This window comes from Ascidiella aspersa, chromosome 9, assembly GCF_963924565.1.
Source record: "Ascidiella aspersa chromosome 9, kaAscAspe10.2, whole genome shotgun sequence".
NCBI lineage: Eukaryota > Metazoa > Chordata > Ascidiacea > Phlebobranchia > Ascidiidae > Ascidiella > Ascidiella aspersa.
This window is the reverse complement of record NC_139455.1, coordinates 893812-919610: the sequence shown is the minus strand read 5'-3', so window position 1 is coordinate 919610 and position 25799 is coordinate 893812. Positions and strand designations below refer to the sequence as shown.

The following is a 25799-nucleotide window of genomic DNA, read 5'->3' as shown; positions in this document are numbered from 1 at the left end:
CAGCACACTTGTTGGCGCTCGTCTAGAATCCTACCACAACGAACATTATTTTGGTTAGGGTGCCGGTTAGCGTTTGGGTTTGGGTGAGTCCAGTAATAGTGTTAAACAATATTACTTGACCTACCCACACCCAAACACTAACCGACACCCTAACCCACATATTATGCATTGCTTAATAATCATTTCAACGTTGTGGTAGGATTCTAGACCAGCGCCCACTTGTTATATGTCTTATTTGTAGTATTGTAGTTAGTCAAGTAAAAATTTTGGCGCCGGTCTAGAATCCTACCGCATGTTTTTCCTGATGTAGCGCTTTACAAAGAGTTAGCGTGCCGTTTGGCTTTGGATGGGTCAAGTAATATTATTCTTGCAAATTTATTTATCTAGCAATTTCAATTTTGACAACTTGTTTCGTCATTGCAAAAGGAAATGTGGTAGGTTTCTGAACCAGCGCCGCCTTATTCAATAATAAATGCCACACGCCCTTTTTCCAATTTCCAAAACATGTTTTTAATAATTAACTTAAATTACGAGATTTTCTTTGCTTACCATTGTACCCGCTCAAGCATAACTGAGTTTTTATTTTACTACATTTTTTAAAAAGGGGAGAATTTTACGTGGGATTAATTTATTATTATCATTATACAAGCGCTTGTAACCAGGGATGTCCGATAATGTCGGATCAGATCCAATACCCGATGTAAAATGTTAGTATGGGTACTCGTCCGATACTGGGTTGCTATCGGTGTAGGCCAAATACCAAATTAATAGGAATTTCATCAATGGTTTGCGATCAAATGCAGCGTTTTCTAACTTGAAAGGTAAATTTATCAAAAAATACTCGTTTAGCAAGTAGACGTAGCTAAACTTCTAAACGCTCGACCAAATTTGGGCTCAATAAACCGAAAAAAGACTGCTTTTGTTATTTACATTCTGTCAGTTATGGAGTTAAGATGTTTTAAAAGGAGAAACATAATCTCATAATAATATGTTGCACTAAAATCCTTCAATATGATAAAATAAACAACCATGACCTTGAACAACACCCAAAATGGTTGCCTCTTAGTGTTTGTAGCTTATTTGGCAGAGCGACGGCCGTGAGTTTGAACCTCACCACAGGCTAGCTGTTTTTTTTAGTTTTGTTTGCTTGCATTATAAACCTGAACAAGTCGACTGATTTCGACAAGCCTTTCCGAAGGCATCTTGTGTGCTACATAAGTGTACCGCTATCGTTGGTTAGTACGACTCCAGAAGGAGTCGATTACAAAATACACATTATGTGTACGATCGTTTCAATTGCTCAATAAAACAAATACTCCTTTCGTGTGAAGTGAATGTGTATTTTTACGCGACGACGACTTCCGCAGTGTCGAGTGAAGCCACATATTTTAACGTAACAAGGGACGACAGAGATGGCAACACGTTAAGCAAATGATCAAGTCATATTTTGGTTCACGTGTATAATGAATGTGGGAGACAAAATGTAATTCTATTTCTCTGGAAGAACAATTGGCTTAGCAAGTTGTGCCCAACCTAAAGACTGTGTCTAACGGACAAGGGAACGGAGTGATATTTTGTATTCTATAAAAAAAATTTTTATACATTATTGTGAACGGTTAACGTGCAATATGTTGGGAAATATTTTTATGAGTGTTGGTACAACTCATTTTCTTGTGACATTACACTTAATCATTAGCGAAATTACTAGAATGGTGCCACAATCTATTTGAGCCAAAAATGTTGGGAACTACTGACTTACACAGCCTCTAGATTTTTAATTCTTTCATACAGTAAATTTTTACCCATTTGAGTTTTTCCACGTTTAGATTTTAGGGCTACACTTCTTAACGTATTGCCATCTTAGACGAAATGAACGAAATATGATAAAAACTACGAAGCGAAGCGTGAAATTCTGTACAGCTCAGCTAAAAGGTGGGGGTGTCGTTTGTGACAAAACAATGATGGTACAAGCAATAATGGGGGGTATAGCACGGCGGATATATATATTCATATCATCACACTGATTGTCAATGTACAGTGACGTAATAATACTACGCGAACGGTTACGGAACATCAACAGAAAGTTGCTACCATAAGAAACGAACTAAAACGACTCTAAAGTGCCGCTAAAAACAAGTTTCGCTGAAAAATAACGTAAAATAAAGGATAATTATGCGACGTTATTCTAATAGAAGGCCTTTTAACTAAGAGGTCTCTGGCTGGATTTGCTGTGGAAATAGCAATCACCAAACCAACGATAAGGCACGATGGAGATTGACTTTAAAATTACTAAAAAAATGCGAGATTACTTTCGCTACAAATGTTTCTAAAGCGAAACGAAAAAATTACGCGTAAAAACGATTTGCTCTGAGCACATTGAGTTGAATTATCGTGCTCAGAGCGAGTTGCCAATGAGTAACATGACACATTGGAAGAAACTCGTGCCAGTGAAGATTGCAAGAACACAAGGGTGGCAAGATGGTAAGGTGCTGGTTTGAAACGGTGAGAGGGACAAGGTGGTTTATAGCAGCTTAGAGTATCCAGGCACACACCAAGAAATAGCGAGGCCTTAGTCGGGCATTTGTATAACCGACATTGACATTTGGTTTAAAGAAGAACAACTCGATTAAAGAGTTGGAGGAATTGTGCGGTGTCAGGGCTTTAAAGTGATGTTTTTGTGGGAAATTAGAAAAAACGCATAGAACATAATTAGTAATATGTAAAAAGATTACAACACCAAAATACAGCAGTTAAAGTTTAAAAAAATAATAATGAGTATAACATAACTACCTTAAAAGCTTGAAAAGTAAAATTTATATCTTTTACCATGGTAAATCTGAGTAAAATTATATCTTCAATTTGAAAAATTATAAAAAAAAGTTAGGTTAAACGTGCTTTTATCGAAAGCGAAAAACAAATTTGAAAGCACAGGGAAACAAACAAAAACAACAATTGAACATTCTAGAGCGTCGGATTACGTCATACAAACGACAATGTGACAACTGTGACGTAACAAACATAAATAAACAATGTGCTGTGTTGCCGGCAGTCGGTACAAGTTAGAACGCGCGCGGTTCGAACAAAAAGAACACGCAACAATCGATCGGCGAAACGAGATAATTATACCTTGTGACGTCATAAAAAAGTTTGTGCGAAAATCACAGGATGGTTGAAGAATGAAAATAAATCGACAGCTCATAAAGTAGTTAAAATAAAAGCATTTTAAGTGCTTTTAAGGTTTCACCGGTGATAATACTAAATGAAAATATACTTTAACCCAAAAACATAATATTTAAGCGCTTTGTAAGATTATTTCGCCAAATACAGCCGTTAATAAACTGGTGCAGTTGTAACAACGGGAGTTGGCAAATGTCGAACTAATTGAGGTAATTTTTCTCTCACGCGGATATTGGTGGGAGTTGTCTTGTGAAGGATCGAATGTGTGAAGTGACACCTTAAATATAGTTTCTGGAAAGTCTAACAATGGTGGGATGATATGGTTGCATAAATATCTCGACGCAATTAAAAACCTTTTTTCTGGTCAAATTAAAATTATAGTTTAAACCAGTGGTTCTTAAACTGGGTTAAATTCATTTAATGACGAATGTGATAACCTTCTCGATAAGTTTTAATGATTGTAAGCAATTGAAAGCTTATATTGTCAGAAAGTCAGTGTTTCATGGGTCGCCAAACAGTGCAGTAAATTGTTTGTACAAGTACTGGTCATAATGTTCGAGTAATCAATGCATTGTTAATATTTTTAAATTTACTTGTTTTAAATTAGATGGAGTCTTGTATGAAGCAAAAACAGTGGTAAAAACAAGGCGCAACGGGGCTCGTGTAATATATTTTCTCACCAGGCTGTTCCGCTATTTTTCTTAAATGTATTTATAGTAAGATTTCAGGTGCATATTTGTAAATTACGTGGAACGAAAGCCTCAGGCTACTTTAAACGTCCTGCTATGACGTAACGTTGTGACGTAATCTCTAAAAAATTTCATGCGTCTGATAAAAAATGATTTTACATTTACCTATGAGCAAAATTTAAGGCGAAAAAGTTTAAGAACCACTAATCTAAACCAAAACTTTTAACATTTTTTTTAAAGTACCCGCGTTTTAAATTAGGGGGTTGCTTTAATTATTTTAAACTAAACAAGTCAAATGAAAGATATTTTGAATTGATTTCGCATCAAGCACCAACACCAACTATATTTTAAACGGCGTATAGTGCCCACTTTGCTGCCATCTAGCGGCATAAATGTGTGCGGAGACGCCAAAAGTCTTGGGGAGCCTTAAACAGAGGTATACAAGTTGCTTGGGCAAGGGTAAAGTGCAGGAATAACAATTTGTTGATCTGAAGGATTTTATGATCTATCGGGTATAAACATTACACGACATTTTAGGCCAAGATGTCTGATCACATTCTAATAATATCATTATTAAAATCAACTAGAAGTTAAAACAAGCTGGAAAAACAAAATAGCCTTGTTGCTGAGTTAATATTAGCTTTAACATAAAATTTAAATTCTGTTATAAGCTGGGCAAGTACCGATACTAAATTACCTGATATAGGTTGTGAAAAAACGATATTTTTGGAGATCCTAATGATAAGTTAAAGGTATCTCCAAAATATAAGTAAAATGTGGTTATATGCGTTCTAAAAAAAATATTTTCTTTACCAATAAACAATCAGCAAATCAACAACCTAAGATTGTAAATTCCTGCAAACCCCTTGCCCGAGCCGACACAAAAAAACAAACAGAGATATCTGAGAAGCACAAGTCAGCTCTGGTGCTCCGTCTAGCGGTAATTCAAATGTTGGGCAAGCGGTGGTTGAACTTGTGTCTCAGGTGTGGGCCAATACCCTCCTTATGGTGTGGTTTGTGATCCGGAGCGGGGGATGAAGAGTTCGAGATCGGGTTGCTCGTGAGCATCGGGAGAAGGTTCTAGAAGGATGAGGAAAAATCGATTTAATTGATAAGCTTTTAAACCTTAGTCATTTAGTTTTCGTGCTCAAATTTATATAAATTTTCTAGTTTGAATTTTTCCAGTTGACCTACTTTTTGTGAAGTTTTGTTATCTTTTGTACGAAAAACGATTTTACAATCAGAAACCAAATACTTTTTATTTAACTTACATTACATGGGGAATATTTTATAAAATATTTATTAAGATATTTAAATGTACAGAATTCCTATTTATAATTGGAATATAGATACGAAAAAAATTCCCTTTAACAGGTTTTGAATGATAATTCAATTAGTCAGAGGAACTATTCAGTCAAATATTTTGGAAAAATGTAATTTAATTAACCTAATTTATAGAACCGGATTTGAGCTCTTTCCAAAACGAATATTCATGTAGCGCCTAAAGGTATCAACAATATATATCAATTCAACTCGTTATTTGCACCAGCACACAATTTCAACCACAAAACGTGTTAGCAAAGTACATCAACAAAAATCAGTCAAAACAAAACCATGCAAACAAAAAACTGATGTTAAATGTTAGAAGCACCAAAAGTAACCATTTAATTCAATTACCTTACATGTCTTCTTTAAATTGCCATAAACCTTTCAACATATTTCGGTTGCTTTACGGACGAAACAATTAAATAAAATTCAATCCAGCTTAGAAAAAATCAACAATTTCACAGACCAGTGGTTTTTAATCTGTGCTTTGAGGACCTTGGTACATCGTTTTAATTTTTCAAGCCCCCTTACAATGATTATTTTAACTTAAATGTACATTTAACATGGCCACGGTAAAATAGTAAGGTGGTTCACTTTATCAACATTTTGTAAAGTAAAGCGTAGCATTGCAAAAATAGGGTTGAAAAAAACACTATGCTTGGAAAAAAAGAGCCAGACTTTAATTTACCCTTACAACTATTTAAACAATGTACCTGACACTTTTAAGGAAACAAGGATTATGTTTTATGATGATCCCTTTTTCAAAGTTGTCGCGACAAAAAGTTAGAGAACCGTTAATTTGGCCGTTACCCGTCAATGTTATAACGACATTCAATACCCGTCAATGTTATTACGACATTCAGTCGAGGTGTTTATACCCCCAACCCCGAGGAATCCAGACTTCAAACATAGCGTCGCGAAAACAATTTAAACAATGTAGCTAATACTTTTAGGAAAACAAGGATTATGTTTTTTATGATGGTCACTTTTCAAGAACTATTAGTTCAGCCGAATACTATCAATGTTATTACGACATTCAGTCGAGGTGTTTTACAGCCACAAGGAATCCAGACTTTTAAAAATAGTCTCGCGAAATCACCTTTTAATGACGTCACACGCAAAGCTCATTAGCGGAAATAAATCTCCGGCTTTGGAACAATAACAAAACTAGTTGAAAGGCGCCGACGATTGGAGCTTGGAACCAGGTATAGCTCAAGGAACAAAGAAACCGCCTTGGAATGGCGAAAGGTTCCACATTCACTGATCAAGTTACACGATCACGTTTCAATTGCTGGTGCCTTGGATTCGAGACTATGACGGGCGGGGTAAGGGTGCTGGCTGTCACAGGGGGCGAAATTAATAAGGATTTGGGCAAACGCAGAGAGCGAAATATGGAGGATTTTGGATAAAACGCAGGGGGCGAAATTATTGAGGCTTTTATATATAACGCAGGGGGGCAAAATTAATGAGGATTTTGGCAAACGCAGAGAGGAAAATATTGAGGATTTTGGATAAAACGCAGGGGCGAAATTATTGAGGCTTTTTGATAAAAGGCAGGGGGCGAAATTATCGAGACTTTTGTATCAAACGCAGAGGGCGAAATTATTGAGGTTTTTGGAAAACGTAGGGTTCAAAAGTAATTATTATATTTTCAATAGCACTGGTAAACATTAATGGGATTTCGGTAAATGCAGGGTTTGAAATTATTTAGGCTTTTTAACAAACCTAGGAAAATTTAAAAACTTACAAGGGTGCTGGGTAAACGTGGCGGTCCGAATTAATTGGTTGGATTCAGATCAAAGTAAAACAAAAAGAATAGTTTTACGTAAAATTCGAAAGTTCACCACTCATTTTTACCCGTCTGTACAAGCAGGGCACTAAGAGTGGCGCAAACATAGGGATGAAAAAATCAAATAAGAAGCATATACAGTTCCGGTGCGTGAATATTGTTTCATCTTAACATGTTTGTACCCATTTTTTCGTGTTTTCAATAGGATTTCAAAAGCTGCCTAACGATACGTTTGTAATATAAACAGGCGACTCACACCTATTTGTGCCCCCCCCTCCTAACTTTAAAAAATGTAAAAAATGTCATTTAGGGCTCTTCTGGCTAAATGACTTGGTAATATTAATTTAGGAGAATTTCATAAAGGGCCCAAAGGGGAAAAACTAAGGTTTCTACCCAATTTTAAAGTTTACCAAATTCAAGTGGCCATTATTGATGGTTAATAAAATGATATGTTTAGTGTTCGCTCCGTAATTTGGTAAGTGTAGGTTCTATTGGAACGCTTATCTCTTGATTGATAGGTATTACACGGGCCATTAAACACATCACTCCATTTGTATGACGGAATGGAGAAAATTGTTCCCGAATTGATAGGAGCATACGTCAGCTAGAAATTTTTGCCAGTCTTTTTTTTAAATTATTATCATTTGTCTTTTCACGTTTTAAAGGAATTCAATATTTCCCAAAGGTTTAAGTTGTCAACCACTGTGTGCGTTAAATTTTGGCTCACACACGCTTATGGTCAAATAAAGTTAAATTGATCAGCTTGTATTTAGTTGTATTTATGTGAAAAGAAGTGGGCTACTTACGGGGTACACCGTAACTGAAAGTACCAACTATTTTAATTGTAAAGAAATAGTATCCTTCATAACTTAAGTTTGACTTGGCACATACCAAAAACTATAATGTCTAAGAAAAATTAATCTCAAGCCAAGGTCAAACAGGCTGTTGCTTTATTAGGTTTATGAATACGAATCTCACAAGATTTTGGTTTATTTTCTTAATGAAAGTTTGCTTTTTCTCTAGTTTAAACTAGGTTTGAATCTCAAACATTGAGTTTATGACTCATTATTCGATCATGCATATGGCACTAACTGGTCGTCTAGGTAGGCCTACAGGCGATAATTATTATAACCAAATGGACCAATTCATTTTTGATAAGCCCAAAGCCTTTTAAAGTACGTCACAGCGTCATAACATCAACCAAGGGCATAGCAAGTGGATTTCCTGCGTTCAAAAGTCAAGTGGAATATGGCAAAAGTGGAACGCTCATTGTGACATAACACAGTGATTGTTCGCCGCATAATGGATACGTTCGAAACGTAATAGAACGAGTGGCCATTGTGATAACAATGCACGACCACAGACATTGAAACCTCCAAACCACAGAGGTTTATGCTGGCCACTAAATACTGCTTCTTGTTGTAGACCCTTTAAATTTACAATTCACCTTCTTTAATTAGCATTTTTATACAACTTAACTTTACGTTACCAATTTGTTTGCACATAATTGAACTATTGATTTAAAAACCCTTATATTCCTTGTTATTTTTCTAGAGATTATTTAAGAAGATTAACATTTAATTGCCCAAGCGTAAAGTTTTTTGTTGTGGATTTTCGCAAAAGCGTGATTTTATTGCTGTTTTTTTTCTTATGCCATTTTTTGTTCAATGTTTTCCTATAATAATAAAACATGGTTAACGTGCGGCAACTCTGATTCACTTAGTGAATTCACTGTAGCTTTTAGGGTTATCTTAATAGTTTTTCTTTAGGCTACATTGACATTAAAGATAACGGTGGTTGACAAACCTAAGAAACAGAAGAGGCCACTGTTTAAATGGCAAAGTTACTGGCCTTTAATTAAAATTTGTAGCTTTGTTGCGTTAAGCCTGTTGGAATGACGGTAATCTTACGGGTTTAAGACTCATTATCTAACCTTGGCGAGGCAAAGTACTGGTTAGTTGGATGTAGGTTGTGGACGTTTCAATGCAAATGGGATTTGGGAAGATTAGACCCACAACAAACTGATCATAGGTTTTACGAAAAATAAATTGTACTGGCTTTAAGGTTTTCTATTGTGGTTGAAAGAATTTAAAAAACAATATCATACGTACAGTGGCTAGTTTGTGATAACAATTGTAACTTTATAGCGGCGAGAGATATGTTTTTTAACTTGGGGCGGATATTTAGCCCTTTTTAAATGTTTTTATTGGTTTGGCAACAAGGGTTTTTTGTTTTTGTATTTAAACCGTGTTTATTAATTTTTTTCGCGTCGATCCAAGATCTAAAGCGACGTATAAAAGCGAATATTTGGCGACCAATTCACTTACTGAACGTTTTGAAGAGAATAAAGCATAAGAAATTAACAAATTAAGTTTGATTTTACTTAATATAAGTCATGTCCTCGTATTGCTTAAACAATTTTTACCAAGTTTGGAGATTTTTTTCTCAGAACTAATCTCATTAAATCTAACCTTATAAAACCACTGCAGTCGGCACAATGAAATAACGTTTTCAGTTAGAAACTTAAATTAAAATCAACATGGTTTTCAACACAACTGTACATAACATTGCTTTTTTGGAGCGTATTTAAGGCATTACACATCGTTTAACTTCCGAACCAACTAAATCGCACAAGTCAGTCGCAAAAAAGCCGCAAAACTCGGGAGTGTGTGACGTAATAATCGCTAACGCGAGCGCAAAGCGACAGCCAGGTGTAAGCGTCGGTTGGCAGGGCAACGGGGCCAAACAATCGAAGCGCGATCCGGGGAGAGATAGCCCTCGAAAAGTTGGCGTTTGGACGCGATAGAGGGACAGGGGGCAATGTGCGGACCGGGGGGTGCTCAGGAAGACTGGCGCACTTATGAGGGCCACTTGATGAGCCGATTCTAGGCCCTTGGAACCTTTTGTGGCGATCGCTTTCAAGTTAAAACTGTTTCGCGGTGATTTCGTCGCTGGCAAAATAAATTGGAACTTGAAATGAAGTCGAAATACATTTATCACGAGAGCAGGTCTACAAATGACAGCAATGGTGAGATTTTGGGGCTTTTCTTTGCTTTAATGCAGTGGTTCTCAACCAAAATAACTTGGAATTGGAATATAGTCTAAACACATTCGAAAAGTCGCAAATATTGATTTTTAAAAGCGTAACAACCAGTTCCTAATTCAAAATGGCGATAGTTGTCAGCACATTTGAATCCTCTATTGTTTTCTTTGAAAAAAAGGAATCAGTGTTTAAAAATACACTAATATTTCATTTAGGTAATTCAGTTGGAAAAATAAAACTACTTGCCGTGCAACTCGGCCCTGCAATACACATTGGATGGGTGTATATTGTGATCTAGCCATGCTGAAGTAATACTGGCTAACGATTACAGCATACCTAATAATACACCGGGGCACCTTCTGAAAGCTGATTACCGAAAGTAGTTGGCCTAATCAGGATACAATACAGCATGTTGGAATGAGCCATGGAAACCACACATGGGTATAAGCTGTCTTCTAGTCCCGTTTTCATGGTTTAACCAAAATTATACTAGCTACATTAAAACAATAGCGGACGGGTTCTAACAATCGACATCATTTTTTTTAATGACGCCATAAAACTAGTAGGCTAAAGAAACCTCCCGTATTGGTCCAACAAATGTAAAACTTAATGAGTGTCAATATTTTAAGAAAAGGGCGCCAAAGCGTTTGTCTTAAACAAAACTTTTTTATTTAAAAAAATATTTTTTTCGATAAAAATAAGATATCAATCAAACCTTCATAGACCACCTAAAATTTGTCTACGGATTCCAGTTTAGGAATTCACGTAATAGAGTAACGAAAATGGCGAACGGAAAATTTATTATTCAGTTGTGAGCTACAAATCCGCCATTTGCGTTGCCTATTTTTTAAATCATACGTTGAGATTTCAATTAGGCCTTTATGGATTCAAATAATACATTAAGATATCATTTAAACCTTCATGGACCCCTTAAAACTATACCACAGACCCAAGTTCCATGCACTAATACAATACAGATAAGCGACGGGAAAGTTTTACTAAGTTGTGAGCTACAAATCCGGCCAACCACAGGTTAAACTTCGCTCCAAGCACGTCAACGCCATGTTTGTCCAAGCTTAGTTGGTCTTTGAGCACACAAGGAAAGGAACGACCGCAGAAAACGGGGTCTTTGAAGCCGTGGAAAGTGATTTGTATCCAGGGAAGCTCAGATGTCAGCAAAGAAACTTGATAAGAAGCTAACGGGGGCCGGGGAAGTGAACAAAGGCTTGTGTTGATACAAAAGGAGGTTCACGGTTTCAGGCAGCTGCTCTTAATAATGTGTGGTTTGTTCGGGGAAGGTTAAGGGTTTGCTGACCAGAAATATTTGCCAGATTGTTTGAATTAATCGAAACTGGCGAATTTTGACCCTATTGAGTGGCTATATAGTAGTAAACTCGGTTTTAGTACGATTTATTTTATTTTATCTATTAAATGTCGAGTAATTACCTAAATCATACAGTGAGAAAAAACACAATTTTCAACCAAACAATTACTCAAATTGTTTATAATCGACCTCAAATCAACTTTTAAAACTAAATTGCAGTTAATAGTTACGACTGTGTCATTTTATGAGGACGTTTCGCTGAGGTGGAAGTACAATAGGTCATAAAGCATTTAAACACTTTACTGTCTGCTCTTTTAGAATCCTAAAACATTGTCTTATACTGATCGGAATTTGTTAAACTCCCGGTAGCCCATGTAAAACATTAGGGTGTATCTTTATAGAACCCAAACCACCGGGTTTTAATGAGTTTTACTTGTCTATATGAAACATAGTTCGAGGCAAAGTTTACTAGCATTTTGGCTAAGGGCTTGACTATAATGTGACAATGAACCAATTAAAATAACACAAATCAGTTGTGCGCGATGTAGAAAAAACATGCTGTTCTCCAATGTACAACAAAAATTGAATAAAAAAGCTTATTAAAGAGCAAAAATAGGGACTCCCGACACAACACTACCGCCTTAAACATCTCATATAAGGCTCCCCCTATAAATGTCAAAGAGTCAAACCCAAATAAAATGTTTGTCAGTTTGTAATAACATCGTGCATATAATATTTATCTTGTTTTAAGTTTGGTAAAACTTTTTACTGATGTTTAGGTTTAGGATCAGTTAATGTTCGTGAAATTAGTCAGCAATGTTTGTTGGAAAATATAAGGATCTAGGAAACGGCAACAAATTACCGGGAATTTCACGGATTGTTAAACAAGTCGATATTCAGTAGAAAGAGAGTGGCCCAAATAGTAGATAAAAGATTCATTCTTTTATTAGAAAACGTTTCGGCAAGTGCTTTTGCCATCATCAATGCGGTATGCGAAAACGTTGCCGAAACGTTTGCTAATAAAATAATGAATCTTTTATCTATTATTTGGGCCACTCTCTTTCTACTGAAGATAATCAACAGATCCGTGTTTAGTGTTCCTACGTCGATATTAATTTAATATTAAGACCCAACTAAAATGTCGTATATATGCTGTCAAATGAAATCGTAAAGAAAATGTAATGCTGTGGTAGAAATACATTTAAGCCAGAGAATACACTGTACAGGGCTTCTGTTTAGCTTGGAATACAAACAAGCGTTTTGTAAACTTTCCACAAGAGCCAAGAGTCCGAAATCCTATTGTATTGTCAGCCATGGGCTTATCTGTAATAGCTTCTATTCACTGGAAAGTTAAGTTTATACAACGGTAGAGGACGGTATAGAAATTTAAACGAACGTTATTGCCACAAAGGAAGCAAAATGACACATCCGTCAAACACTGTTTAAACTAGATATATAATAGGGTGTATCTTTATAGTAATTACTTGTTAACTGTTTAAACTAGAGTTTGATGAAAGTTTGATTTTCTTTTGAATTTGTCTTTGGATTTTGTTTCGATCGGGCAGAAATAAGAAACACAACTGCGGTAATAGATGGAAATACGCGGTGAAGTGTTTTTAATATTAGCCTGGGTATTTAATAAAAATGAAAGACGTACAATAAGTATCAAAGCCTATACAGAAGCAACTCGTAGTTGCATATTTTAAAAGTTTGGAAAAATTCTTCTTTCGTATCCAATAAGCTTTATTTAACCGAAGAAGTGTTTAACATTTAACTCATATGTTTGGATGAAATATAATGGGTTACCCATTTAAAACTAAAAAACAGAAAAAATATATTTTTAGGCAAGAAGAAAAAATCTCGTATAACAACTAGTTTTAATCGAAATTATATTTGGTCAGCCATATTTTTTTTTAATTTGTAAAAAAAACTCAGAAGATAAGCTGAGTTTTAGTAGTTTTAGTTCACATTAATTGCCGAACACAAACACAATAAACATAACACAGCAAAGCGAGGAAAAACAATTAGATATTCATGGACCAAACCTTAACTCACCTTGACCACGAGGCCTCTTCCAACGTAATACACTTCCAACGCGCGCGGGGCATTGTGACGTCATAGAGCGGGGCATTGTTTGCACGCGAGCGATATAAATCAGCGGGAATTGTGAGGTATATTTGCGAGTCAAACAGTGCAGGAGCTAAGGGTCGTGACAACAAGCGAGGTTTGGCCAAAACACAGCCTCCTACTGTTACTGAGCTCACCTATGCGTCTGTTTGCCGACGCCATATGCCGCCTTTCGCGTAATTTCTGGACTTTTTTCAAGAAAAACGTGTTTTTTTTTTGAGTAAATTTAAAACATATGTCGCTTTACAACAATTTCTATAGAATTGGGCGGAATTATTTGACTTCTTAAATAAAGACGAGTATTTTCAAGTAAATTTTAAAACATATGTTGCTCTACAACAATTTCTATATAAATGAGAATAATTATTTGACTTTTACAGAAAAAAACATGTTTTTCGAAAAATTTGAAGAATACGTACTTAGTATCAACATCGTATGTGGCTGCTACCACAATTGCTGTTTACTTTCTTGTTCGAGAAAAAAGATTTTGATAAAATACACAGTATTTTGATAATTACTGGAATTTTTCTCGAAAAAAATAGATTTAGTTTGGTTAAATACGAAACACGTGGCCCTTTTCCACATTATTTGCTTAACTTAATTTAAGAAAACTGCGCATCGCACACATATGGCAATGTCAAAATAAATCCTTATTTTCTAGAAATGGCGTTTTTTATGAACAGAAACATATGTCGGTCTTGCGTCATGTATCCATATTAAAATCGAACCTTCGACACATAACAAACACTGGGCGCTATTGTGGTTCAAGGTAATTTCCTTTGCACGAAATTACGAGTTTTCTGGGAAGATATTGACTCCAGACCTCATATTGCCCCGCCCATATTGAAAATTCAATTTATTCCGTCTGTCTGGGATTCCGCTTGAATATATCTGGTTGCTAACAACTCTATGTGCTTGCCTTCCTAACAAGTGTTGTAAAATCTCGAAACATTGGTTTTGAATTAATTCAAAGCTAAAAATACAACTTTTTGAATTAAACTTACTAATTTAGTAAAAACAAATATTATTCTGAGTATTGAAATTGGTTTTAAAATTAATTCGAGTCACTGAATAAAAAAAGGCTTTGTGTATTGGATTTTATTAATTTTGGCCTAAAAGGGTATTGTGTTAAAAATCAATATGGAACTTTACAAAAGAATAAAAAATTGAAATTTAATATATTTATCTATTGTTTCCCGCTAGCTCATATCCAGAGGTGGTTGTTTCTTTTTTCTCGCAAACTAACAACAAAATTTTTTTAGCGGGATGGTTTTGCTAAACCACGATTTTTGTCTTTTAAAATCTAAAATTATCTACTTTATCACTTTATTTGGACTCAAATGGATTTAAAAATAGCAAAAAGGTTTGGTGCTTCGGCCAAGAACTTGATTGTTTATCTATATGTTGCGTTTTTTTTGTTATATTGCTCAAACACCGTCGGGCTTACCAATTTTAATAGTTTGAATAATTTAAGAGTAGTAAAAATAAAAAAAAAATGTTTTTTTATTACAATTATTTCACTTGAAGTTAACATGCTTTTCTATGATTTGACTTGGACTTGACGTCAGCAACTGATGACTTAAACTGGGACTTGACTTTTATTTATTTGAAAAGAATTGACTTAGACTTGAGTTATTTTAAAATGACTTGTTTACAACACTGCAAGTAACTCCTAATTTTATAAATGGCCGTATTTTTTTAATTCTAAATTAGGAAATCAGGTGGCACTATGTAAAGACAAATTAATTTGAATTCTCGACAAGCTTTCGCACAATCGTGCTTCATCAGGTCAAAGTAGAAATAAAAAACCTCTACTTAGACCTGAAGCACGGTTGTGCAAAGCTTGCCGAGAATTCAATGCAATTTTTCGTTATATATTGCCATTCATCGAGCGAACCTGCAATTTCACAAAAAAGCTCACAACATTAGGATTAGCATGGATTAGTAAAAAGCACAGCAAACTCACGGGGAAGTGGTTAAAGTGTTTATGTGCTCCGTGCTGTGTTACCACTTGGTTTCTTCTGGCTCTCCTGCGTCTGTGGTGATGATGGTGATGAGGTTGCTGGATCAGTTGCTGCTCCTTTATCTCCTCACGGAAGCTGTCGAAGTAGGAATGCTCGAGAAGCTCTTCGCACGTCGAGCGAGCGCTCGGATCCATGTGGAGGCAAGCCTGGAACAAGAAGGAAAAAAATCATGTGCGGTAAATATACTCAATAAGACCTTAATGCGTCCCTATACCAAACATCAGACTCATAATTCGATATAAAAAGTGCAAGTTACCTTCATTAACTGTAAGGCTTGGGTGTTGATGTTCGGGTACCTCTTTTCCAGTGGTTCCTGTCAAAACAAAAAAACTCATTAAATATCTCCTCGCCCCAAAAGCCACGAACCGGTAAACAAATAAGTGAATACAAACGCCAGGTAATCGCGCCACAAGCCAAAGTCACTAAATCAACAAACGAATGGCTTACTGCTGAAAAGAATCTATCACCAGTGCTGGGTTCGTCCCTTTCGTTTGGGAGGGACTTCAAAAATTTCAGAGATTATGTCATGAAGCTTGATAACGAATTTTCAAGCCAAATCGCTCAAGTAAATCGACATCATCTCGATAAAGACGTTTCGATACAAACCATGATTAAATTGGGATGTTGTTGATTTACTCAAACTTTAATTTTTATCTAACCTTAAACAAAAACTTATTTAACCTTAAAACCACCTAACAAATTGAAATTAATAAACTTATAGAAATAGTTAGTAATACTGTATTTCTACAGTCGCACTTAGGAAAAGTGGAAAAATTACTTTTGGGAAAAGTCTAAACAAATTTCTAAATGGTTGTTTAAAATTTCCGTTACAGTAAATAATTCTCGATATAAAAAAATACATAGTGACGGTAATCAAAAATCAGCACGGAATACAATATAGTTTAAAATACTTGTTCATGCACAATTTTGCTTTTAAGCTATCCAGAAATCTTTAAAATGATACTTGATTTAGAATCGGACCATTTCAATTTGTTCAGGGTGCCATTAAAATTAATTATTTTCTTTAACCGGCAACCAGTAGCTCTCATTCAATATTTGCGTCATTTCGTCAATTATTTCATCAAATTGTTCGGAAATCGATTAGGCTAATGGATAATGGTCGGTAAACACGAATCTGTCATTCGGCTTATTCTCTGAGTGATCAAACATGGGTGCCGATCTGTTTGTGTTGTTGGATACCTGGTTGGACAACGCTGTTTGCAGAGAATTTTATCGACCAATCTTTATTTTATTGAAAGAAATACTCTTTTGTAGATTTCCATAGGAATTTTATCTAATAATGGCGCGGTTTTAAGCATTTATAAATTTTGTTCCATATATATCGTGTAGTGTACTTGTTTTTTCAGTATTTTAATTCAATTTAATCTTTATAACGACAGAAAGAGACAAAACTAAACAAATTTTCTAATAATTATAAAATGTTTCTAAATCCTGTCTCTAAATGCTTTTTTAATTCGAATCACGATTTTAAACACTCTAGCTCTAGCAACATAAATACGTTTAAACAGAAGCCGCCAATGTTTTTGCATAAAGAGCTGGATGATCTATGATCGGTCGCGCTCCAGATGTAATGGTTTTTGTCAAATTTTGTTAAATTGATTATATCGTTAAACGAAGGAAATTTAAATAACTATGCAACAAAACTGTGGAGAGCCTTTCTAAAAACAATAAAATTCATTATCTTCATGTAATATGTGAATCATTGTGGATTTATTCAAAGCCGGATAAAGATTTTATTTTTAACATTTATATATTTTATGCACATATTATTAAGAAATATAATCTTGTAAAAACAAGTATAGTTATTACTTTTTTTTCTTCTTTTTTGTATAGTTATCAATCAGAAAAAATGTCAGAAAAAAAAATTTCAAAATATTGTTTAGTTTGAAAATGCATTCGACATCATTTTAACTGCACTTCATCCTCATTAAGGAAATATGCTGCGGGCCGGAGTTTAGTGGCCCCCTATAGCCTTAAACAACTGAGTTTTATATAAGAATTAAGGATGATATCAGCAGGTTTGCATTTACAAAGTTGCTATCAAAAAATATGACAAAATAAGGACGCAGGTCACATTTCTAAGAAATAAGACCCATTATAATTTTGTCAACTTGTTTTTCAATCTGTGGGTCGCGTTCCAAAAAATTGGGTGGCTGTTTGATTTGGTTGGGTCGCTGACCGCAGTAGTTTTACATGCCTAGATTATTGAGATTGGTTCTAAGAAATATTTATCCTAAACTTGAGAACATTGTTGAAGAAGAAATGGCGCATGTCAATTGAATTTGAACTGATTAATGCTAATTATTTACGTTTAATTTGCTTACAAAACGTTAAAATTTAGGTCGCCAAAGATTCGCTGTCATATTTACGCCTAATGTTTTGAAATGCCGCGAAAAAAGGTTGAGAAACACTGTTCGAACATATATTTGATTTTGTTTAAACCTGAAGCCAACTTTCAAACGTACCAAAGCGTTGGTGATAAATGCACGCTATAATTCATAATCACATCGTTTCAAAGGCATAAACCAAAAAATCGCAATTTAGGCCAGGTTCAGTTTAGTCTCCTATAAGAGGATAACAACTTTAGAAGCGCGGCGCTTCCAACAAAAATCAGATAGCAAAAGTTAAAAAAGTAAAACTTATAGAAATAAGGACGTTATATGTGGTAAACCCGGTTATTACAGTCAGCACTTTGCCAAAAAAGCAACTGCGCTTGGGTTGCCCGGCCAAGCAGGGTCTGAGTGGCACTTTGGGGCACGAGAAGCCGTTTGTTTACGACAACAAACGCTTCTCTGTTACGTTGGTGGTGCCGGACTTTGGGATGGCGACAGTGGATTGTGATAAGGGGATTTAGTTGGAATGCGAGCGAAATGGAATAACACAAGTCAAGCGGCATAACTGTGCCATGGAAATATAGGTTTTTGTGGGTTCTCAATGTTTAAAACTATAATTTATGAGGCCATTAAAAGTTAAGTTAAATCAATGTTGTGGGTTAGGTTAATCTAATATACCTATATTTTAAAAGACTTTGAGGCCTTTTAAAGGTGTTTTGCATTTAAATAATTTTTAGTGGAGTTAAGAACACACACTTGAATTTCAGAGAAACGCAAATATATTTTTACTTGATAAAACATTTTCTTAGATAATGATTTTCCGCAGACAAAAAACTGTAGAGTTTTTACAGAACTATATATTTCGCCGTATTAAAAAAGGCATCAGTTTCTGGACAAAAATAAACATGCAGAAACATCTAGTTAAAAATTCAAACTATTGGTGTTCAAGCATTTAAAAAAGTCATATCGCAGTTAAATTAAAGCAATTAACTCAAAGCTACATTGCCTTATGTTTAAAGTTAGCATTTTATTTCAACCAAAAAACAAAATAGATTTACTTTTTTATACATATTAATATATACATATATAACAGCACCCAAAATTTCCAATTAATAAAATAAATTTAAAAAATAAAAACCTCTGTTTTTTCTTACCCTGGTATCTGGTTCTGGGATCGTGAGTCCATGGAAGAACTGGTTTGTGCTGAATATTTGCTTGTGGTGAGGAATTAGGTCGCCTAAAAGTAAATAAAATCATAAAAACATTGACATTTCGTTTTATCCCTATTAATTTTAATTTTATAAATTACGACTTTTTTTTTTTTTACACAATTCCAAATATAGATTTGGAGTCAGATCGGCACCGATACCAGCCTAGTATAGGTACTAATAAAAACAATATTACTGTATATTTCTACATGACATCCCTTTTGTATATATATTACCGGACAAACCTAGATACAGTGTTATAATGGCATTTTGGGAAAAAGTATTTTGGACAAATGACTTGGTTATTAAAATTAAATGTTTTATTCAGCTTTTTTGTAATAAAGTTTGTTAATTTATCTTAATTTTCGTGCATAAAACAATTTGCTTGCTATGTGTTGCGCTATAGGTTTTTTTAGTTGAGGTATTGCTTGTAGAGTTCCCAACTTTAGTAGTTTAACGTTTAATATTTATGAGAACGACTTGACTTGGAATTGACTTTTTCCAATTACTGTATAACTTGACTGGGACTTGACTTGCTATTTATTCAAAAATACGTGACTTGGACTTCAGTATTTTACATATGACTTGACTTGAAGTTAAGTTATTCAAAACGACTTGTTTACAACACTGCCTAGTTAGGATACCGCTAAAAATTTCACCTACCAAGGGTTCTTTGAATTAAATAAAGTTGATCAACATCGGACTTTCCCGGCCAAAGTGCCTGGCCGCAAAGTAGCTCCGCAAAAACACATCCGACGGCCCAAACGTCCACTGGAGGACCATACTGAGTATCACCGACTAATAACTCCGGTGCTCTGTACCACCGGGTGGCGACATAGTCGGTATAGTCGTCTCCAGGGCCAGCTAAAATAAAACAAAATTTGGTTTAAAATTTTGGAGCATAATGGTTGGAGGTTGTAGTAGGGCGTAATAAGAATATCAAAGCTCATACAGAAGTTGGTAGCATTTTGAGCATTTCGAAAATGAACAAAGAGTTATTAAAAACATTCAAAATGATACCTACTTCTGTATGGGCTTTGATATTATTATTATGGTTTAAAATTGTTCTGGAAAATAAAGGCTAATTAAAAGTATCTGTGTAATATCTTCAAGTATTCACAAGCAGGTTATTCAAAGATAAGCAACATAATTTTTAATCAAAAAAAATTATTATTTGTTAACAGTACAAAGTAAAACATGTTCACAAAATGTAAACAATAACAGTTTGTAGAGCAATAAAACATTTTATTTGATGTTAAACATGTGTAATCTATATTTTTTATGCTTTTTTTTAAAGAACAGGTAATTTAAAATATTAAACCTTTGACTTTAATAAACAAAAAAATATAAAACAATTTGAAAGCCTAGCTTCTAAATAGTAAATTTTGATTTAAAAAATGGAACTGCTAATTGTTAGAACTTAAAAAGAAAAATAATTCAAAAATTGGTTAAATATTGTTAGCATGCTTTGTTTTAGATTTTTTCTTAACCTTTGTGGTTCTTTTTAAAACTTAAAAAATGTAAGAAAACAATATGAGTGCGAATAATTAACAACAAAAACTAGGATATTTAACTCACTTAGAATCCTTGCAAACCCAAAGTCACAAAGTTTAATCACGCCTTGTTTGGTGATTAAAATATTCTCAGGTTTGACATCGCGATGAATACACTGAAACATAAAAATTCGAAACATTTAAGTAACTTAAACACAAGTAAGTAAGTATTGTTTATTTTCTGATCACAAAGAAAGAAAAAATACACAGATATTAACAGAGAATAAATTAATATACAGCCAGAGCAGCGAAGGGTCAAAAAGACATTCCAGTGAGCTGCACAGTAAAGGTAAATCACAGCTAGGAAAAACTGTATTGTAAACATAACATGTTGTGGCTAGGTGCAGGTATTCACTAAACAGATAACATAAGGTGACTGCATTTAGTTGAGCATACTTAAGCTTTGTTTTCACGGAAAGAGATCACAAAACAACAAATAAACCATTTTAATGGCGCGAAAAACTGATTCCAGTAAAATATTAGAAATTGTGAACAAAACATCAAAATGAGAGGCAGGATAGAATCCAGAGGCATAACAATAAACTCAATTGTATAATTTTCTACTTACGTTATGCTGATGACAGAAATGCACAGCCTGCAAAACTTGCCAGACTATTCTTTTCACATGGTATTCTGGTACTCTATAGTAAACAAATTATTAGAATTTTGGATATTGAATACCACTAGCAAAACAACTGTTTTTAGAAAATTGCAAAATATATGTAAAATGAATTGTTTTAGTTATAACACTAAGCTTACTATTGATTAATTATTGCATACTTCAGGAATTGTACATTATTTGCTATAATTCAGTAAACCATGGATAACAGATTTTTAACTAAATGACCTGTTTTATATCAAAAATCAAAAATGTTGCAATAGGATTCCAGAAATTTTAAATAAAATCCAACAATATTTAAAAAGTTGGTTACTATGTGCAATTAACACAATTTCAGAACTCCACTAAATCTCTAATCTGTGTTTTTAAATCCTAAGTACTTTTATTCCTTATGGCGTGCTTGAAAATGACAAAGAATATAAAAAGCACTTATACCCATGCGTATGTTTGTCCAGCTCATTCAAGACTGTGTGGTCGCAATACTCAAACACTAGATGAAGCTTACGTTTTCTTCGGAAAACTTCAATTAGATTTACGAGATTGTTGTGCTTAAGTTGCTGAATAAGGGAAATATTCTCATACATGTTTGTATTATATGTAAATTCTTATAGATATGTCTATATACAATTAATCATTAAATTATATTTAAACTTAAAAAAATATAAATTGACTTATTAAATATAAAATACAATAATAATCAAATACAGCTCACTACTATGCCTGGAAGCAACAGTTTATATAAAATATACTGTAAATTTGCAAAAATATGTTAAGACCTTATCATATTATTAACATAAAAATAGAAAACGAAAAAATAACATAGTACAAATACAATTGACTTACTTTGAGCATTCTTATTTCCCTCAAGGCAATTTTTTTAATCAAGGGGTCATCTTCTGATTCAACAAACTTTTTAATGGCTACGATTTGTCCGGTGTCCCTATTCCGACACTTGAAAACTATGCCATACGACCCTTCGCCAATTTTACTTATTTTTTCATACTTTTCCATTTTGTAACACACCCTAAATGCTTCATATAAAATAATATACACTCTGTAATTTAGAAATATTTCGTTAAATAGTTGCATGAACCACAAAATTGTTTAGCGCTGCTGAAATATATTAAAGAGAAAAAAAAGTAAAGACCATTTTTCCGCCACAAAATTGCTAAATAAATACAGTGGAGTATGATCACAGACAACATGCTCCCAATATATTTTTGAAAATTTGGCATTTTGTAATTATGGAGCAAATATTGATGTGTCGGGGAATGAAAAAGGTGCTCTTTGTGTGCCAAACAATGGGCTCAGCGCAGACTGGTAACTCAACACCTGTTATTGTGGTTTTCGTGTGAAGTCGTCTCAAATCTCTGAGACGCTTATTGTGTGAACTTCAAACACATGTAAAAGCTGTATGTTACAAGCGCAGTCCTTCATCAAAACACAACCTCAATTGAACTGGATAAACTTTCCCACATTGATACTAAGCAATGTTTTTAAATAGGATTTGACTAAATTAACTGCTTGTGTGATCAAGGCATTTTTGCAAGATTGTACAAATTATTGCATAGTTTTAAAAATGTTTACTAAAAATTTACACTATGAAAAACTAAAAACTTGAAAAAAATTTTAATATGTATTTTTCATTACCTAGATTTTACATAAGACAATCGTAACTATTATTAAAAAAAAAAGAATTTATTATTTTTATCCAAGTAAATATATCTCCAAGCTGACGACACTTTATTAGGAGAAGCACATAAAATGTTTAACTACAAATATATTTTATTGAAGGCTTATCATATTGTATAAAAACAATTAAAAAAATCTCGAAAACGAGGTTACGCAAAACAATTTGACATAGCTTAAACCTTTAAAAACTTAGAAACAAGATATATACCAGTAAAACATGTTACAAATACAAATTAAATGAAGCATACATAGCACAAGAAAACCAATATGAGAAACAGTAAAGACATGGGAGCTATGTTTGTGTGTTTAACTGTTAATTTTCATACTATATACATGCTTTGTTTAGATTTCAATTAACAGAAACAACTTTTTTTAATTCAGCTTTTTCATTTTGGAAGACATTTGTTACTATTTATTTTTTTTATTTTATTTTTTCTAAATAGATATATTTAGAATTAAAAGTTATAATAAATTTGCTGGTTTCTATATATCTCACAATACATCAGTTGTATGGGCATTTCAAATATTTTAGTTTAAATAACGTTATACTAGCAGCTGAACATATATCACTATGCTTGACAAACATATATATAAAGTATATTGACAAAGTCTAAATATGCATAGCACACAAAAAAAGTCTTAAAAAATTACCACATCAAGCTATATTTTAATTCTTTACGAGCCACAACTATACTAACAAAAAAGGATTTAGCTTTAAACTAAAAAACAAAAAACACTGCTCTGCCAAAAAATCTGTAATTAAAATGGCGGGAAATATTATTCAGTGGCAATCTTGGAAATATTTTTGTTGTAAAGCCTTTTAACCTTACTAAGCGCTCACCGAACACAAAATCAATATCTCCCTACAATGCAGACAATGTCGTCTACCCTTCTCTGTTTGCAGAGATTCACCAAACTCATCTCCAACCCACAAAACACTCTTTACATTGAAATAAAACCAAAACTCGTCAGTTATCCAGCGAACAACTTAAGCACGACACGAATCGTGGGAATATAGCTTAGCAGGGTACAGCTCTCGAATAAAAGTTTAAGAAATTCCTTGGGTATCTGCTTCAGCGCTAATATCGCGACTCCATTGTCCCAGCTCGATAAATTACGAACGAGTATCGCTTTTCAGCGCTTTTGTTGTTCGAGTGATCATTGAACCGTTGCCTAGCAACTGGCTCTTTAGCGGAATAGCGCCACATAGGGGAAAAAGTGGAGCTATTTTACCGCTACGAAAAACAAAGTAGATAAAATTGATGAAATCCGATTAGAATAATCACAGGATAAATAAGAACGAACCATAAGATAACTTAGATCATACATAAAAATCAACGTTTGCAAAATTAGTCTATAAATACCAATATTTCTGACAACATACGAATTTGTTTTATGTGCTCAATGTGTGACGTATCCTTTTTATTAAGTTTAGCAAATTTTACAACTTAACGCAAATTATTTTGCACGGTTAGACATTACTTTATATTTTTGTATGACTTAGATCAGTGGTCTTCAACCTTTTTAATAAGCGACCCCAATTTAAATAAATTAAAATCAAAATTAACATTGCGACCCCATTTTGTTTTCAGATAGGAATAAAAATATGCTTGAACTAAGTAACACGAGCGAATATGTGTAAATTATACACATTTCCAGAGAACTGTGGCCACATATGTGGTCCAAAATGATTTCGTTCAGAAAGTTATGTTTAAAATATGAATTTAGCACACGAACGAACGCAAAAATTTCAACTTGTTTCAACACTAATTTGCATTTAGTGTGATGGTTGCGCCTATAGTGTCCACCGGTTTTCGATTCAATTTGCGGAAGCATATAACTGTCATGATCTACTTCCGAGCGATTACGATGTTTCATTTTTAATATGCTCTTTGCTCTTTAGAGTTAAAATAACCTATTTTATGTAAAAGAAACAAAAGCTTATCTTTTCTATGTGAGCAGTCACTTTTAACAGTATGACGTCATTGTAAAGAAAACAAAATACGTAAATCGTACTACAACAGCAAAAATATGGTAAGTTATGGCCCAGAAAAATTTTAGGCGACCCCACTTGGGATCGCGACCCTCAGGTTGGAGAACACTGAGTTAGATAACAGCATTAGCATTTAGGATTAATTGTTGAAGTTTGTTACGACTCTGCTAATACCAGAACATTCTGTGAAGTTAATGCTGCTTTCTCCTGAAAAGTATTCTTTGTAAGCCTTGCCGTTCCTCCAGTTGGTTGACATAAAACAGTTGAACATCCGACACACAATACCACAGTTTGCGGGTGACTAAACACGCCTGTGATTTTGTAACAACCTGGACGTTTGACGTCCATAAAATATGAGTTTGGTGATTGAACCAAGCGCTTCTTTATATGCCTTCTGCGTTCTTCATCTGCTGAAGGGTGAAGTAAATATTTGGTCAACGGCAGGGTTAAATGAAGAATAATTTACGTAAAGTAACGCATAAATTTTTCAAAGATGACGTCACGAAGTTACGTCATAACTAGACGTTTGAAAACGCGACCTCAGAAAACTTGAGACCTCGTTGTATATATATATCGGATCCGAACCGATAGGCCTACTCGATACCAAGTGGCAGGGCTGCGGAGTCGGACTCGGGACTCGAGTAAGACGTTGTAAAACTACCCGAGTCACGAGCCCGACATGCGCATGCGTAAAAACTGATGAAATTTGTAAAGGTGGAATATCTCCAACCACGTATTGTGAGTGAATGAATTATATGACACCTCTATAAGTGGATTGCTGAATATCTATCATATTTTAGTTGGGTAAATTGGCGGAATACAGGCTGCAGAATCTGGGCTGGACTCGACGAAATCGAACATTTGACCGCAGTCGGACTCGG

At 34.3% G+C, this 25799-nt stretch overlaps 1 protein-coding gene and 1 pseudogene across 1 annotated transcript; both read right to left on the bottom strand.

The window, feature by feature from the left end:
* Positions 1–1334: 1334 nt before the first annotated feature.
* Positions 1335–22279, bottom strand: LOC146131781 (cyclin-dependent kinase-like 1). Its single transcript, XM_083396443.1, has 9 exons — positions 22077–22279; positions 21669–21790; positions 21183–21255; positions 20640–20730; positions 19725–19925; positions 19008–19090; positions 15756–15812; positions 15442–15645; positions 1335–4946 (listed from the first exon to the last, which is right to left on the bottom strand). Exons 1-9 carry the CDS (start codon positions 22242–22244, stop codon positions 4812–4814), a joined length of 1134 nt encoding a protein of 377 aa, XP_083252569.1. The 5' UTR covers positions 22245–22279; the 3' UTR covers positions 1335–4811.
* Positions 22280–25109: 2830 nt separating this feature from the next.
* Positions 25110–25266, bottom strand: LOC146131780 (small ribosomal subunit protein eS27-like pseudogene; annotated as a pseudogene).
* Between the last annotated feature and the right edge of the window lie 533 nt (positions 25267–25799).